General features: G+C 36.5%; 1 protein-coding gene across 1 annotated transcript; it reads right to left on the bottom strand.

The window, feature by feature from the left end:
- Nucleotides 1-4947: 4947 nt before the first annotated feature.
- LOC132748009 (X-ray repair cross-complementing protein 6-like) lies at nucleotides 4948-11630 on the bottom strand. Its single transcript, XM_060737547.1, has 7 exons — nucleotides 11544-11630; nucleotides 10527-10655; nucleotides 9656-9767; nucleotides 9152-9313; nucleotides 8192-8292; nucleotides 6090-6182; nucleotides 4948-5189 (listed from the first exon to the last, which is right to left on the bottom strand). Exons 1-7 carry the CDS (start codon nucleotides 11619-11621, stop codon nucleotides 5067-5069), a joined length of 798 nt encoding a protein of 265 aa, XP_060593530.1. The 5' UTR covers nucleotides 11622-11630; the 3' UTR covers nucleotides 4948-5066.
- Between the last annotated feature and the right edge of the window lie 2393 nt (nucleotides 11631-14023).

The following is a 14023-nucleotide window of genomic DNA, read 5'->3' as shown; positions in this document are numbered from 1 at the left end:
AAGTCTAAGAAATATTGTTTCTTTCTGTGGAAAGGGCATGGTCAAACATAATTCATTTAGAATGACAATTCACAGTAGTAGCAACAAACTTTATCCAGAAGAATGCATTTTCTGGGCATAGAAGAACATTTTAACTTTTTTATGTTTAGATTGCAACTAAGGAAAACTCTACGTCTCTACACGGATTTAAATTACATGTAATATAAATCCGTGGTCTCTAAAGTAAAATACGACCTTAAAAATGATAATTGACGACCATACTTTTCCTTTGCTTTCCCTGTTCTTAGAAATTACATTTGAGCCGAGCCATGACAAAACCAACATAGTGCGTTTGCGACCAGCATGGGTCCAGACCAGTCTAGTCTGATCAGGATCCATTATGTTCGCTATCAGTTTCTCTACTTGTAATAGGGTTTGTAAGCCAACAGCATGGCTGGTCTGGATCCATGCAGGTCGCAAACGCACTATGTTGGTTTTGTAATGGCGTGGCTCAGTCATTTGCTTTACTCCTGGAAAAGTGATTTTACATCCCGTGTCTTTTCTACGGGCACCCTTCGACGTTCCGTAAGCTAGCTGGATTCGAGCCTACACTGGTGAGGAGGCAGATAGTTTCAAGTATAACCACTCTGCCACGGATGCATGCTTCATTCCGTATAATATACAATTATTGACTATTATATTCAAATTGGGTGGGACAGACTATAGTGAATATGATGTGATATTCTATGGTGGCTGATTTGTGCCATTTGTGTTTTCGTCCCGCGACCCCGCCAAGCGAAAAGTCGAGAATTAACAAGTTTAAATGGCGGGGTCGCGGAGCGAAAACACGCTTATTAGCGGGGGGGGGGGGCGGCGGCGAAGTTTAACAAATAAAACTTCGCACCGCGAGAGCGCGGAGCGAGAATTCAGAAATAAAACGGCGTGGGCGCGGGGCGAAGTTTAATAAAATAAAACTTCGCCCCGCGCCCCCGCTAATTAGCGTGTTTCGTCCCGCGACCCCGCCAAGCGAAAAGTCGAGTTAACAAATTAAAATGGCGGGGGCGCGAGGCGAAAACACGAATGGCACAAATCAGCCACCATAGATATTCACCGGTAAATGTCGATATGACACTAGCCAAAGGTTTTTTCCTCCATTATTTTGCCTGTATGAACTACTTTTTGACCCCAGATCGAGATAGCCCATATTTGAACTTTTGCTAGAAATCATCCCAACAACCTTTCTGGCCAATTTCCAGGATATATAGTCCAAAGAAGACGCCTCTATAGCGTTTACAAGGTTTTTCCATATCTGGCTTGTGTGGCTAGTTTTTGAGGCGATGACCGTTATTCGGACTTGAGCTAGAAAAATCATCCTAACAATCTTACTAACAATTTCCAGGATATTTGGACAGAAGTTGCCCCTAGAGTGTTAACAAGGTTATTCCATATTTGGGATGTGACTTAGGAGTGTAGGACAAAAGCCCCCCCGGACAAAAGCCCCCCCCCCCGTCTAAAAATGACAAGGTGGACAAAAGCCCCCCCCCATGAAATGTTCACATAGGACAAAAGCCCCCCCCCATCAAAAATACAGGTAGGACAAAAGCCCCCCATCTTTTTTCACTCGCACAGGTGCTCAAATTCATCAAATTTCACACAAACTTTTAAATAAAAATGAAAAGAATTTGTTTTAATGTTTATTTATAATGTATATATTGAAGTGATAACAAAGTTTATGATAAAAAATTAAATAATGTATGCATGCGATACCGAATTCATAGCTTTTCATATACACAACAAGGGTCAGAAAAGTAGTAATGTTTAATCACTTTTGTAAAGGGATCAAATTAATATCCTAAGCACTATGTCACCTACATGTGACGCCCATACATATCTTTTAAACACATAAAAAACAACTTTAATACACTATATGTAAATTTGATTGACTATGGGGGGGGGGGCTTTTGTCCTACCTTTACTTTTTTATGGGGGGGGGGGGGCTTTTGTCCTACGTGAAAATTTCATGGGGGGCTTTTGTCCACCTTGTCATTTTTAGATGGGGGGGGCTTTCGTCCGGGGGGGGCTTTTGTCCGTATCCCGTGACTTAGATTTCTACTATCAAAGGTAAATCGAGTAACCTTTTGGTACAAAAAGTAAATTAAATTAAATTTATTTTAAAGTTGTCTGTCAGAATGCATGCATGTCCAAATAAAAACTAAACATATAATCTAATAGCAAGAATATGATTTATCATCCAATAACATAACTTTTTATTGTTTTTTCATTATTCTTGGGACGAGGATAAATATTGACAAAATTGGCTAAAAAGTCGCTTATCTATGTCTCTGGTATTTTAACCCTGAAACTTACTCCTTTTTAACCAGGCCACACATGAGCTGTCAATTTCATAGGCTTTTCATATGCTATAAGATTCAATTCAAAGTCAAACTTACATGTATTTAAAAGTTTATTAATCATCTATTTCACAAAAATTACAATATGTAATTTACAAACATAAAGATCACATATGAAAGTATACACTAACAGTAGCTATTTCTACAAAGCACAAAATGATAATTCTACAAAGTGATTTGTTGATTAAAACAGTGATAGTGGAGTGGTGGTGGTGTTAGTAGTTTTCACTCCAGATCTCGGTAGTAAGCCACATTGAATTTAACAGAGCACAGTTCAGCCACCACATCATTCCTGGGAACGCTGTCAAGCAGTTTACCAGTTCTAGTGCCTTCACTTTTGCAAGGAACTGATTACTTCTGTACATGCCAGAGCAGAGGTACAATGAGAATGACCAAAGAAAGGATTTCATGATCAATCACAACAAAAGTGACCTACGCCATCTGGGAATCGAACCTGGGTCACCAGATTCACAGTCCAAAACTCTACCTATTGAGAGAACTGATAGCTTTTCAAAGATAGTTGAGATTTCAAAAGTAAATTACATCTTGCAGTAATTGGTGAATCAATTTTATTCAAATACAGAGGAAAAGATTCCCTACTAAAAAAATAGAAAAAAAATAGTGAAAACTTTTGCCAATTTCTATAAAATTCACTTAAAAAATATAAATTTCCAACAAAAAGGCAACCAGTATACAATTATATCTGAAGTACCTTTTTTAAATTTTGTCTAGAACTGTTACAATGGAAATTTTGTAATTCTTTAAACATTACTGGTTGGAGACCACCAAAACCGGACAACCATCAAACCCAGACAGCCCCGAAAACGCTTAATTTAGTGTTTTTTTCTTTGTTCAGTGGTTTTCGATCTATTAGTCACTTTATTATAACATGCATGTTTCTTCTATGATTAATAAAATTTATTTTAACATCCGTAAACAGTAATATATTAGTGTCTATTTCAAGAATGTTGATTCTGAAAATTGGGGCATCAAGTGTGCAATACCTGACCTCATATACCACCTATAATCATTTGCAGAGTAAACAAAAGAATATCCAAAACTTCAGCATTTGCTGCTGATATATTGTATATTATGTTGAAAATAAAAGAATTAAACACCCAAGCTTTTGTCTGAATTAAATCACGTCATGTACATATCCGTCCGGACACATGGTACTGTAGTGTGGGCAATTTAGATAATTTTGATACCCTCGACGACAGGCCTCAGATAAAAGTGTCAATATTATCAGAAATAAACAAACTAGTTTGTTAGTTAGGAGAAGAACCTAGCTGTACTGTGTCAAATTTTCAGGTCTCTAGGTTTGAAATTATGAAATCTGTATAGAAAAATGTTCAAAAAGTGTCCGGTTGATGGTCCCCGACCAGTACAATGGGTCAGTAACTACACAATAATATTTAGTCAATACAGGAAAAAACTAATTATCTGGACTGTCATCTGTGCAGTCTGATCATGGTCCGCACTGTCCACTATTCATTTAGACGTTTAAAAACATCCCTAAAAATGATGAATGGTTTTGTCCAGAATAAGAAATGGACAAGTCCATTTAACATGATAAAGGTATTTAGTGTTTGTATTGTGATAAAAATATTCCACAAGTACCTGATATGAAAGAATGGTGTATCTTATAAGTTTCTTCTCTCAAAAACTAGTAAAACAAGTTCTGTCAAACATTTCAACAAAGGCCGCTAAAAGGAGACACCAAACATGACCATTTTAGACAAGTGGTCTTTAATTGAAAGTTACTATTTTCTACTTAATCAATAAAGGGCTGTGTAAATGAGTGGCCTTTACTAACCAATGTCCTTAATTTGGAGGTGGTTTTTTCACACAAGTTTTACTGTAAACACTAAATGAGCCGTGTCATGACAAAACCAACATAGTGGGTTAGCGACCAGCATGGATCCAGACCAGCCTGCGCATCCTCGCAGTCTAATCAGGATCCATGCTGTTCGCTATCAGTGTCTCTACTTGGAGCAGGGTTTGTAAGAGAACAGCATGGATCCTGATCAGACTGTGCGACTGCGCAGGCTGGTCTGGATCCATGCTGGTCGCAAACCCATTATGTTGGTTTTGTCATGACACGGCTCAAATATTTTCAATAAAACCAAACATAACACTATCGTTAACAAATCTGACATCCAAATTTTAACAACTAAACATAAAACATATAAAGAATATGAAGTAAATCTAGGTTAAAAAACTGTTTCACTGTGTGTCTTCTAATCAAATCACTTGATATATAACAAATACTTTCAAGTTCTTTGAACACTACCAGAAAAATCACTTTGTTTATGTCAAGCAGTCAGACTAACCTGTTGAGTGTTGCTACTTATTTTACTAATGTCTGTTCATGTAATAATAAGCTTTTAGATTGAAACCCTTAAAGTAACAAATAGACTATTCCAAATTGAAAATGGGGCAAGCCCATTAAACAAATGTAGGTAAATAACGGTTTATAATCCAGGACAAATACTCATTCATTTCTCATATCTAATTCTAAACACTAGAACTACTTTATCAACTAACAGTGTTCATGTTTCACTAACATATGTTCATCTCTCGCATTCAAATTATCTCAAATAAACAAGAAATGTCTTTGAAACTATGCCCCGTCCATCCCTTTCACACGCCCACATTATATTGTGTCTATCCCTTTCACACGCCCACATTGTAGTGTGCACAAATCGCGTCTATTAGATCAGCTTTCCTCGTGCCCGTACAGGATATACTGTTCTCTTTTATTTTCTCCTTCAAAATAGGCACTGTCAGTTTACCAAGCTAAAATATAATGGAATAAAATGAATCAATGCAGTGTGGCAACTTAAATTACCAAGCATAGAAAAGGGTTAAAACAATTTTTGAAAAACATTTTTCCCTATTCTTCTGGCATATAATTAAGTTTGATATGATCTTTTAATTCCTTTACTGACTACTTTACTGTTGACAAAGATCTTCAGCATCTGCCTAGCAGTTTCTGGCACTAAGTGAAAACTTCGATCAAGAAAAAAGTTCTAATAATTGGACCAGGTGCTTGATGGTATATGTAAATTGGATTTAGTTTACACAAAATTTGTTATTTGTTTGATTGTGTAGGAAGCTTTACAAAACACTCTAAAACCAACCAGTATTGAGTTACGAGTGTAAAGTTTCTTGCTCTAGGAAACAACAGCTTGCCCATAACTGGGTTTGAACACACACAGTCATCAATGATTAGATAAATACGCTTGCCTGTAACAGGATTTAAACACACGGCCATCAATCCTTAGATAAACAGATTGATGTGTTACCCATTTGGCCAGGCCGCCACCTAAACTATTTGGATTTGAATCACAAACATCATAATTCATGACAAGACATTCCGAATGTTTGAAAGCCTTCTTTATATAATTAAAATATAACAAACTGTATCTCCGATATTACATACTATATGAGCCGCGTCACGACAAAACCAACATTGTGTATTTGCGACCAGCATAGATCCAGACCAGCCTGCGCATCTGCGCAGTCTTATCAGGATCCATGCTGTTCATTATCAGTTTCTCTACTTGTAATAGGGTTTGTAAGCGAACAGCATGGATCCTGATCAGACTGCGCGGATGCGCAGGCTGGTCTGGATCCATGCTGGTCGCAAACGCATTACGTTGGTTTTGTCATGACACGGCTCATATATATATTTACCCGGCCAGCTTCAGCTTCTGCCTTCAGGTCGACCCCTGAAGCCGCTTGCTCTGTCTTGGCTCTTTTAGCACCTGGGTCCCCGCCGCCTCCTGCCTGCAGATAGAACAGAACAATGGTAAAACATGTCAACAAATTTCTGCAGTCTGACTATAAATTTCCATCTTGATTGATAATGGACTGTGTCAAAAATAGAAGCTGAGCAATTCAATATAAAAAAATTCGGCAGATTATGACTTAACCATACAGACAGTTCTATTCCACATGCCTCCATCCAGTGCATATTTTATTTTTGTGAGTGCCAAAAAGAAAAACAAGAGCTGTCGGTAGGACAGCAACGCTCGACTATTCTTAGTGCTTGATAGTAAAAAAAAATGCTTGATACAGTTACCTCCTCCTGTTTACAGGTTGGGGTAATGATGGTGATCAAGTGTGCAAAGTTTCAAAGCCATATGTCAATGAACTTTGAAAATATTTGAGGTATTACAAAAACTTTAACATAAATTCTAAGCCGAAAAAGGGGCATAATTCTGTCAAAATGCTTGATAGAGTTACCTCCTCCTGTTTACAAGTTGGGGTCATGATGGTGAACAAGTGTGCAAAGTTTCAAATCCATATGTCAATGGACTTTGAAAATATTTTAACTATTACAAAAACTTTAACATAAATTCTAAGTCGAAAAAGGGGCATAATTCTGTCAAAATGCTTGATAGAGTTACCTCCTCCTGTCTACAGGTTGGGGTCATGATGGTGAACAAGTGTGCAAAGTTTCAAAGCCATATGTCAATGGACTTTGAAAATATTTGAACTATTACAAAAACTTTAACATAAATTCTAAGTTGAAAAAGGGGCATAATTCTGTCAAAATGCTTGATAGAGTTACCTCCTCCTGTCTACAGGTTGGGGTCATGATGGTGAACAAGTGTGCAAAGTTTCAAAGCCATATGTCAATGGACTTTGAAAATATTTGAACTATTACAAAAACTTTAACATAAGTGGTTACGCCGACGCAGACGCCGACGCTCGGGTGACTGCAATAGCTCTACTTATTCTTATCGAATAGTCGAGCTAAAAATTACACTTATGCCCAGTTCTATCATTTGTGTCCTAAACAGTTGCATGTGTATATGATAAATAGAATATAAATGTAGTAAACAAACTTCACACCAAATATAAGGCATTCATAGTTCCAGAACAAATGACAAGATACACTAATTACGCTTGTCCATTTCTTTTTAGTCAAGTTTTTAGTCCCATTGTCACTTTTGGTACTGGTCCAGTAAAACCCCAGAACTTCCATATTTTATTCCATGTAAGAACAAATGTATATCAGTAGAACCGCCAACCAGTGTAGAACTGCTGGCTGAATTTGAGTATGCATTTTCTCAGAATAAGGGACTTTAAACCGCTATGTCAAGAAAACACAAACTCATTGATAGCATTCACTACACTTGAATCTTTGTTTTTTGTTCTTTCGTTTCATGTCACACCATCACAGCATATGTCATACGGTGACCAATGACTTAAGACTAAGTGCCCCTCCTTGCATTATTTCATACATGTGTAAGCACCTAAGACAAATCACTGATCTTCCATAAGCTAGCTGAAATGTTTCCTCAAGAGAAAAGAATCCATCCTGGCAAGATTCAAACCCACAGCAGTGAAGAGCCAGCAATTTAAAGTCAATGACTGGAACCTCTCGAACACAAAAGCCTCCACTTATCCATACATGAGAATAAAGATTGTGAGGCCTTAATTTGTAGCACAAATGCATTCAAATTAAACATAGTTATACTTTTTTTCCCCGTTTGGGTTTTATGTTGCATCGCCACAGTATAGGTCACATCACGATGTTCCAGCTTTACTGGTGGAGGAAGACCTCAGGTGCCCTTCCGTGCATTATTTCAGGCACAAATGGGCACCTGAGTAGAACCACCGACGTTCCGTAACCTATCTGGATAGCTTCCTCACATGAAAGAATCCAAAGTCCCTGTCGGGATTCGATCCCACAGCGGTGAGGGGCAAGTGGTTTGAAGGCAATGACCTTAACCACTCGGCAACGGACGCCCCTATAGTTATACTTAATGAGTAGAAATACACTATACCTTTCTCTTGGCCCCTGCAACATATCCTGCTGGAAAAACAAGGTCTTTAAATTGATCTATAGCGTCACCAGCTCTCCTCTTTATTCTATCCTCATCTGGTACTACAATACAAATCAAAACTTACTATACATACATCTGGATAGCTGAAATAAACTTTATTGGATAGCAAAATAACGTTTTCAAACATGATTTTCATACACTTCACAAAATATAATTTACATACAAAAACACTTCAACCTTTCACAACTTAATCAGTATAATAGACACCCTTTGCTTAGGATATAGAACTGTCTACTGTTGCTTTAAGGGGCTTCAATATCAATATTAAAGGCAGCAGTAGCCACGTCTAAGGGAGTGTCTGCCTCTTAACCAAGGGGTTTTATGTTCAAGACCTACACTGGTCATAACCATTTTTACTTACATAACACCAGTTCTGTTCTTTCTTTTTGATGGGCTTTATGTTGTTCCAACACAGTATAGGTCATATGGAAACTTTCCAGCATAACTGGTGGAGGGAGACCTCAGGTGTCTTTCCTTGCATTATTTCAGGCACGAACCGGCACCTGAGTAGAACCACTGACAATCCGTAAGCTAGCTGGATAACTTTCTCTCTCACATGGAAGAATCCAAAGATCTTGACCACTTAAATCTAAGAAGCATACTGGAGCCTTATATTTCACAGTCAGGCTTGAATATAAATACATGTATATTCATGTCTAAATCTTGACCACTTGGCCATGGATGCCCCTTTTCAGTACTGGTTAATTCTAGAAAGCTGACTGGAGCATTATATTTCACAGTCCAGCTTGAATAAATTTAAACATGTCTAAAAACATGTCTAAACCAATACCAAAAGCTATTACTGAGCAACCAATAGAATAGCATCTGGCTTGATTGCACAGAAAGTGGCGGTACTGACAAATCAATTACATATAAGAATTTGTCAACAAGAAAACAAACATGTGTAATCTGTCATCTCTTCAGGAGAATCCCTGTCTAAAGCCAGGGCCTCGATGTTTCTCCAGTGTTTCTGTAAAACTGGGTTCTCAAAGCTCTCGGCTGAGTACGTAAACTGAAGTTTCTTCAATATCTCTTTGGCAGCATCTATCTGGTCTGAATTAGCTGTTATATATAATACACAATATATTAGAACGTGACAATTCTTCCTTGATCAGTGTTGAAATAATATTAATGACTATCATGAATTACCTCCCTTTTTGTTATACAGGCCTAACAGTGATACGATGCACTTTTCCAAATTAAAATCACAGAAATACTTAGTTTGAAACAAAACATAATTGTTTGTCAGGTCAAGGTCGCTTTAAGTTTGAGCATTGCATACAGCTTTTGAAAACTGATTTTTGACATATATGCTCAACATGCACAATTATCATTTAATACTTCAAAAGGTATGAATTAATTTACAGGTAAAACAAAAAGTACATGTATATAGATTTATTTTACCTTTTGTATTTTGCTCATATTTGACTTTCCTGAAATCGTCTGCAAATGGTAGGAAAATAACATGGAAGCCAGGGGGACATAACTGTACCTTGTGTTCATCACACTCTTCCTCCTGGAGGTAAAAATTTAACATTTCTCATTGTAATGTATATACCTATGTCTTAAATGTTTGCCTTGTATATATTTGGTTTGATTTTTAAGGCCAGTTGTGTTTTTTTTACACAGTATTTCAACCTTATACTGGCTGATACCGCATTTGTTTCAAAAGCGTAACTCAATGGACACTATTTAAGCTCCCTCTTTTCCATTTAAGCTCTTTTTTTCCATTTAAGCTCCTATTTTCCATCTTGGCTCCAATTTTCCATTTTAGCTCCTACTTTTCAATTTTTTCAATTTTAGCTACACCCTTACCATTTTAAGTCCTACTAACAACCTTTCCATTTCAGGCTAAATCTTTCTTCCCTTAAAGCTCCTACTATTCCAATTTAGCTCCAACTTGAACATAAATTATGGCAACAAATTAAGAATAAGCAAACAATGACTCTGTATCTATACTAGAAGTATCTACTAGTTTTACCACTAATTATTGTCAATATCTGTAGATAAATTACTTGACTTTGTTGTGAAGAGAGAAAATGGAATCAAACAGATTATCTTAAAACTTCTTGACCGAGTATTCAGACCTATGAAATCTGAAGTCTAGAAATTGTTTCTGTTTTCAATTCACTTGATTTTTTAGGTATGTCATTGTCAACACCACAGTTAAGGTGATATGCCAACATAAAAAGACACCCTTTCTCAAAAATGGTTAAAAACTCACTGCTTCTAAAATTGATCAAAGTGTGATATAAGTAATTATAAATATACTTGCCTGCGGAAGTAGAGCAACAAATCTTGGAGGATAATTTTTCCCGGGGATGTATTTACAGATTGGGACCACATCACGGTCTACACACTTCTTCAATAATGCTGTGAACAAGGTAGTGCTACCAATAATAGTCTGTAAATTTAAACAAAAATTGTATGATAAACATAAGATTAAACATATGGTCTATGCTACGTATAGCTAACATCACTTAATGAAATGGAAAAAAAAGCACAATGAAAATTTATAAAATGGAAATTAAAATCTTAAGACTGTTATCGAGCACCTCATTTGATAAGACTAAAGAATTCATAAATAAATGCCGTTTAGATATAATTCAATAAATCCTATGCATAAGATATTTGAACCATTTAATACAAGAGCACCTTATGCAGTGTAAATGCTTGTCTGTTAATAATTCTAAGTCAAAAAGGGGCATAACTCTTAAAATATTACTTTCAGAATTAAACCCCTTGTTTCACATCTGCAACTTGTCATGATAAGCAAGTATTCCAAGTTTCCTATTAATAACTTTAATATGTTTGAATGGTGGGCTACATTAAATTTATGCACAGCGACAACAAAGACAAAGCAACAATTATAATATCTCGACTTTTTTCTTTCGAAACAGACAAGCCAAAAATGAATACAATCAAGAGCTGTCTAATATGCATTTGTTTTATTGGATTTCAAGTCACACCAGCATTGTAAAGGTCATATGGTGACTTTCCAGCTTTACTGGTAGAAAAAGACCTCAGGGGCCCCTTTGTGCATTATTTCAGAAACGAAAGGGCACCAGAGTAGAGCCATTAAACTGTAAGCTAGCAGGACAGCTTCTCCAAACTTGATAGAATACAAGTCCCTTATAAACAAGATTCAAACCCTCAGCAGCAAAGAGCATGTGAACTTTTTTTGCCGACCTAAACCACTCTGCCAAAGAGACCCTGTGTCTAATAAATAAGGCTCATAACAACATCTCTAGTTACATGTATACAGATATATTGAAGAACATTTTTTACTTACTTTTTCATCAGGATAAATGAACGATGCTGGTTTTACTTTAAAGTATATCTTTAATGAACTTCTTGGTTTAAATCCCATCAGATATAAACCTGAAATTAAACAAGTTTGGTATAATATACAATCAATAAATAAAATCCAAATTCACCAGGTAAATATAGCTGTCAGCACTGCTGCACACCATAATTATCAAATGTTTTTCCTTCAGACAATAATGTCAACTAATACTGTAAGACCAGGCTAAAAGAAGTAAAATGTCTATAATTGTTTCTGCAGAGTAGCATTAACTGTGTTATTAAGTATGGCAGTGTATTTACATCCAAATAAGGACAGATGGTAATCATCATTGGTTAAAATTGCATGTTTTTATATCTTTTACAGAGATCTGCCAAGAATTTGAAAGTACTGGGCCCTGGGCCCACTTGGTCTGAAAATGATGGGCCATTTTTACCAAAGTATGGGCCTTGGGAATATAAGTAAACATTGACCAAAATAACTGTTAAAAAGTTTGTAGATAATTGAATTTCCCTGGTAATAAAACTTAAATCATATTTTATGACAAGTGGTTCACTTATAATTCAGTACTTAACCAATAATTAAAAATTATGCCTACATGGCAACTTACTTACTATTATTAATTGCAGGCAAAATATTTTTTAAATGGCTGCTAAAAAATTTGATATGCAAATTTATTCACATAATTGCTGGTTCTTACTTGTAATGTCTTATATTGTGCATTATCCATTTAATTGTTCCTACTTTGCACCAAATGTCCCTTACCACTGTATATTGACGCAAATTTATTGCCCCTTGTATGCTTCTGTGTAGACAGCATACATCAAAGACATTTGCCGACAGACCTTTTGATCATGAAAAAAATCATGCACAATGTTTCTCTGATTGGTTAATCAACCTGTCAAATATTCTGATGACGAAATATACGTCTTTTTTTACACTTCATCATCCAAAACTTGCGTGAACTTGAGTGACCTTAGGGTTGATCAAGTTGAACACCTGTCAAATTATACTGTAACTTACAGCATTTCTTAAAATAGCAACACTTTTTTTTCAGTTACCGATAATCATTTTAAATATTAAGTAGTTGTATAATTTGTTTGTTTGTTTTATTGGATTAAATTTATGGTAGTAGAAATGAGTATCTGTGTGGGAAAGGGATTATGAGAAGAAATGCGGTAAGTAGATAGCATGGACAAAAGCTATAGGAGAATGGATAAACTCAAGAATATGCGTAATTACAGGAGCATGGGTAACATGTTGCTGTTGGTACCAGTTTTGACTGGATGACTAAATAACCCAGCAGACAGTTTTGTTTTCTTATAAGTCTGGCACAGATTTTAGATGCGCCCATGGCCCTTTGCTGCCGATTTTCCTGCGCCATTCTCATTTTTTTAGCGCCAATGGCGCAAAATCGCGTCCTCGGCAGATCTCTGCTTTTATCACCATGTGAGACAGTCACAAATCTTAACCCTACTTCCCTATTTGCAAGATTCTTTGCCCCCCTGGACAGTTGCCCTCTGTAAGCTTCCCACCCTTTTTTTTTATAAGAGGCGGACTTTTGCCTCCTCGTATTCACATCAATGTGTTTTTATGCTTTAATTTTCAAGAAAATGACAACACATTAAAGGGACTCCACTGGGGTTTTTTGACACGCTGGGACTGAAAATATTTTTTCAAGATAAATGTACCATTTTATGTATGCTTAGACCACCAATCTTTGTGCAAAATTTCAGATCATTCCCGCACTTCTTTTTTCCATGATATTTATTCAAAATGTAAAACAAGAGCGATCAGTGATCACATGTGTCGCCTCATGATGGCCAATTTCCTGTTGGGACAAGTTTTGTAACAGACAGACAGGGCACAACTAGACTTGGTACTGATCATTCCTGTAAAGTTTGGATAAAATTGCACCAGAAGTTTATGAAGAGTAGTCCGGACAAGCTTTTATGTATCTGGCAACACACAGAAAAAAACACCTTTTTATCAAAGGGCCATAACTCAGCCAAAAATCATTCAACCGAAAAACTCGTGCAATATGCGCAAGGACTTGAGCTACAGACCAATCAAGTTTCATTGAAATTGCATAAGTGGTATAAGAGAAGTAGTCCGGACAAACTTTAAAAATAACAAGATATGTTTGTAAAACATGTATGCCCCCTATCAGCAGCCAATTATTCATGTGATAAGGTAATTATGCATGACTTCTGACCCAGTGATCAAACAATTAATAAGGGTTATCAAGTATCTACTGGTCATGACCTTGACCTTTGACCCCTTGACCCAAAACTCAATAGGGGTCATCTGCTGGTCAAGACCAATCATCATACAAAGTTTGAAGTTCCTAGGCCTAAGCATTTTTAGTTAATTGATCAGAAACCGTTTTACTTACAAGGTCAATGTGACCTTGACCTTTGACCCCTTGACCCCAAAATCAATAGGGGTCATTTGCTGGTCATATAATG

Source organism: Ruditapes philippinarum, unplaced genomic scaffold (assembly GCF_026571515.1).
Source record: "Ruditapes philippinarum isolate M1 unplaced genomic scaffold, ASM2657151v2 ctg4140_1_1_1_1, whole genome shotgun sequence".
Lineage (NCBI taxonomy): Eukaryota > Metazoa > Mollusca > Bivalvia > Venerida > Veneridae > Ruditapes > Ruditapes philippinarum.
The sequence above is the reverse complement of the archived record's forward strand: the minus strand, read 5'-3'. Positions and strand labels throughout refer to the sequence as shown.

Bases quoted from the DNA above. Each gene is read 5' to 3' on its own strand.
- LOC132748009 (XM_060737547.1), bottom strand. From the start codon at position 11,621: ATGGGATTTAAACCAAGAAGTTCATTAAAGATATACTTTAAAGTAAAA. The intron at 9,314-9,655 runs GTAAAATAAATC...TATATATAACAG, and splicing joins ATATGAGCAAAATACAAAAG to CTAATTCAGACCAGATAGAT. The intron at 8,293-9,151 runs GTTTGTTTTCTT...TTTGTATTGTAG, and splicing joins AGAGATGACAGATTACACAT to TACCAGATGAGGATAGAATA.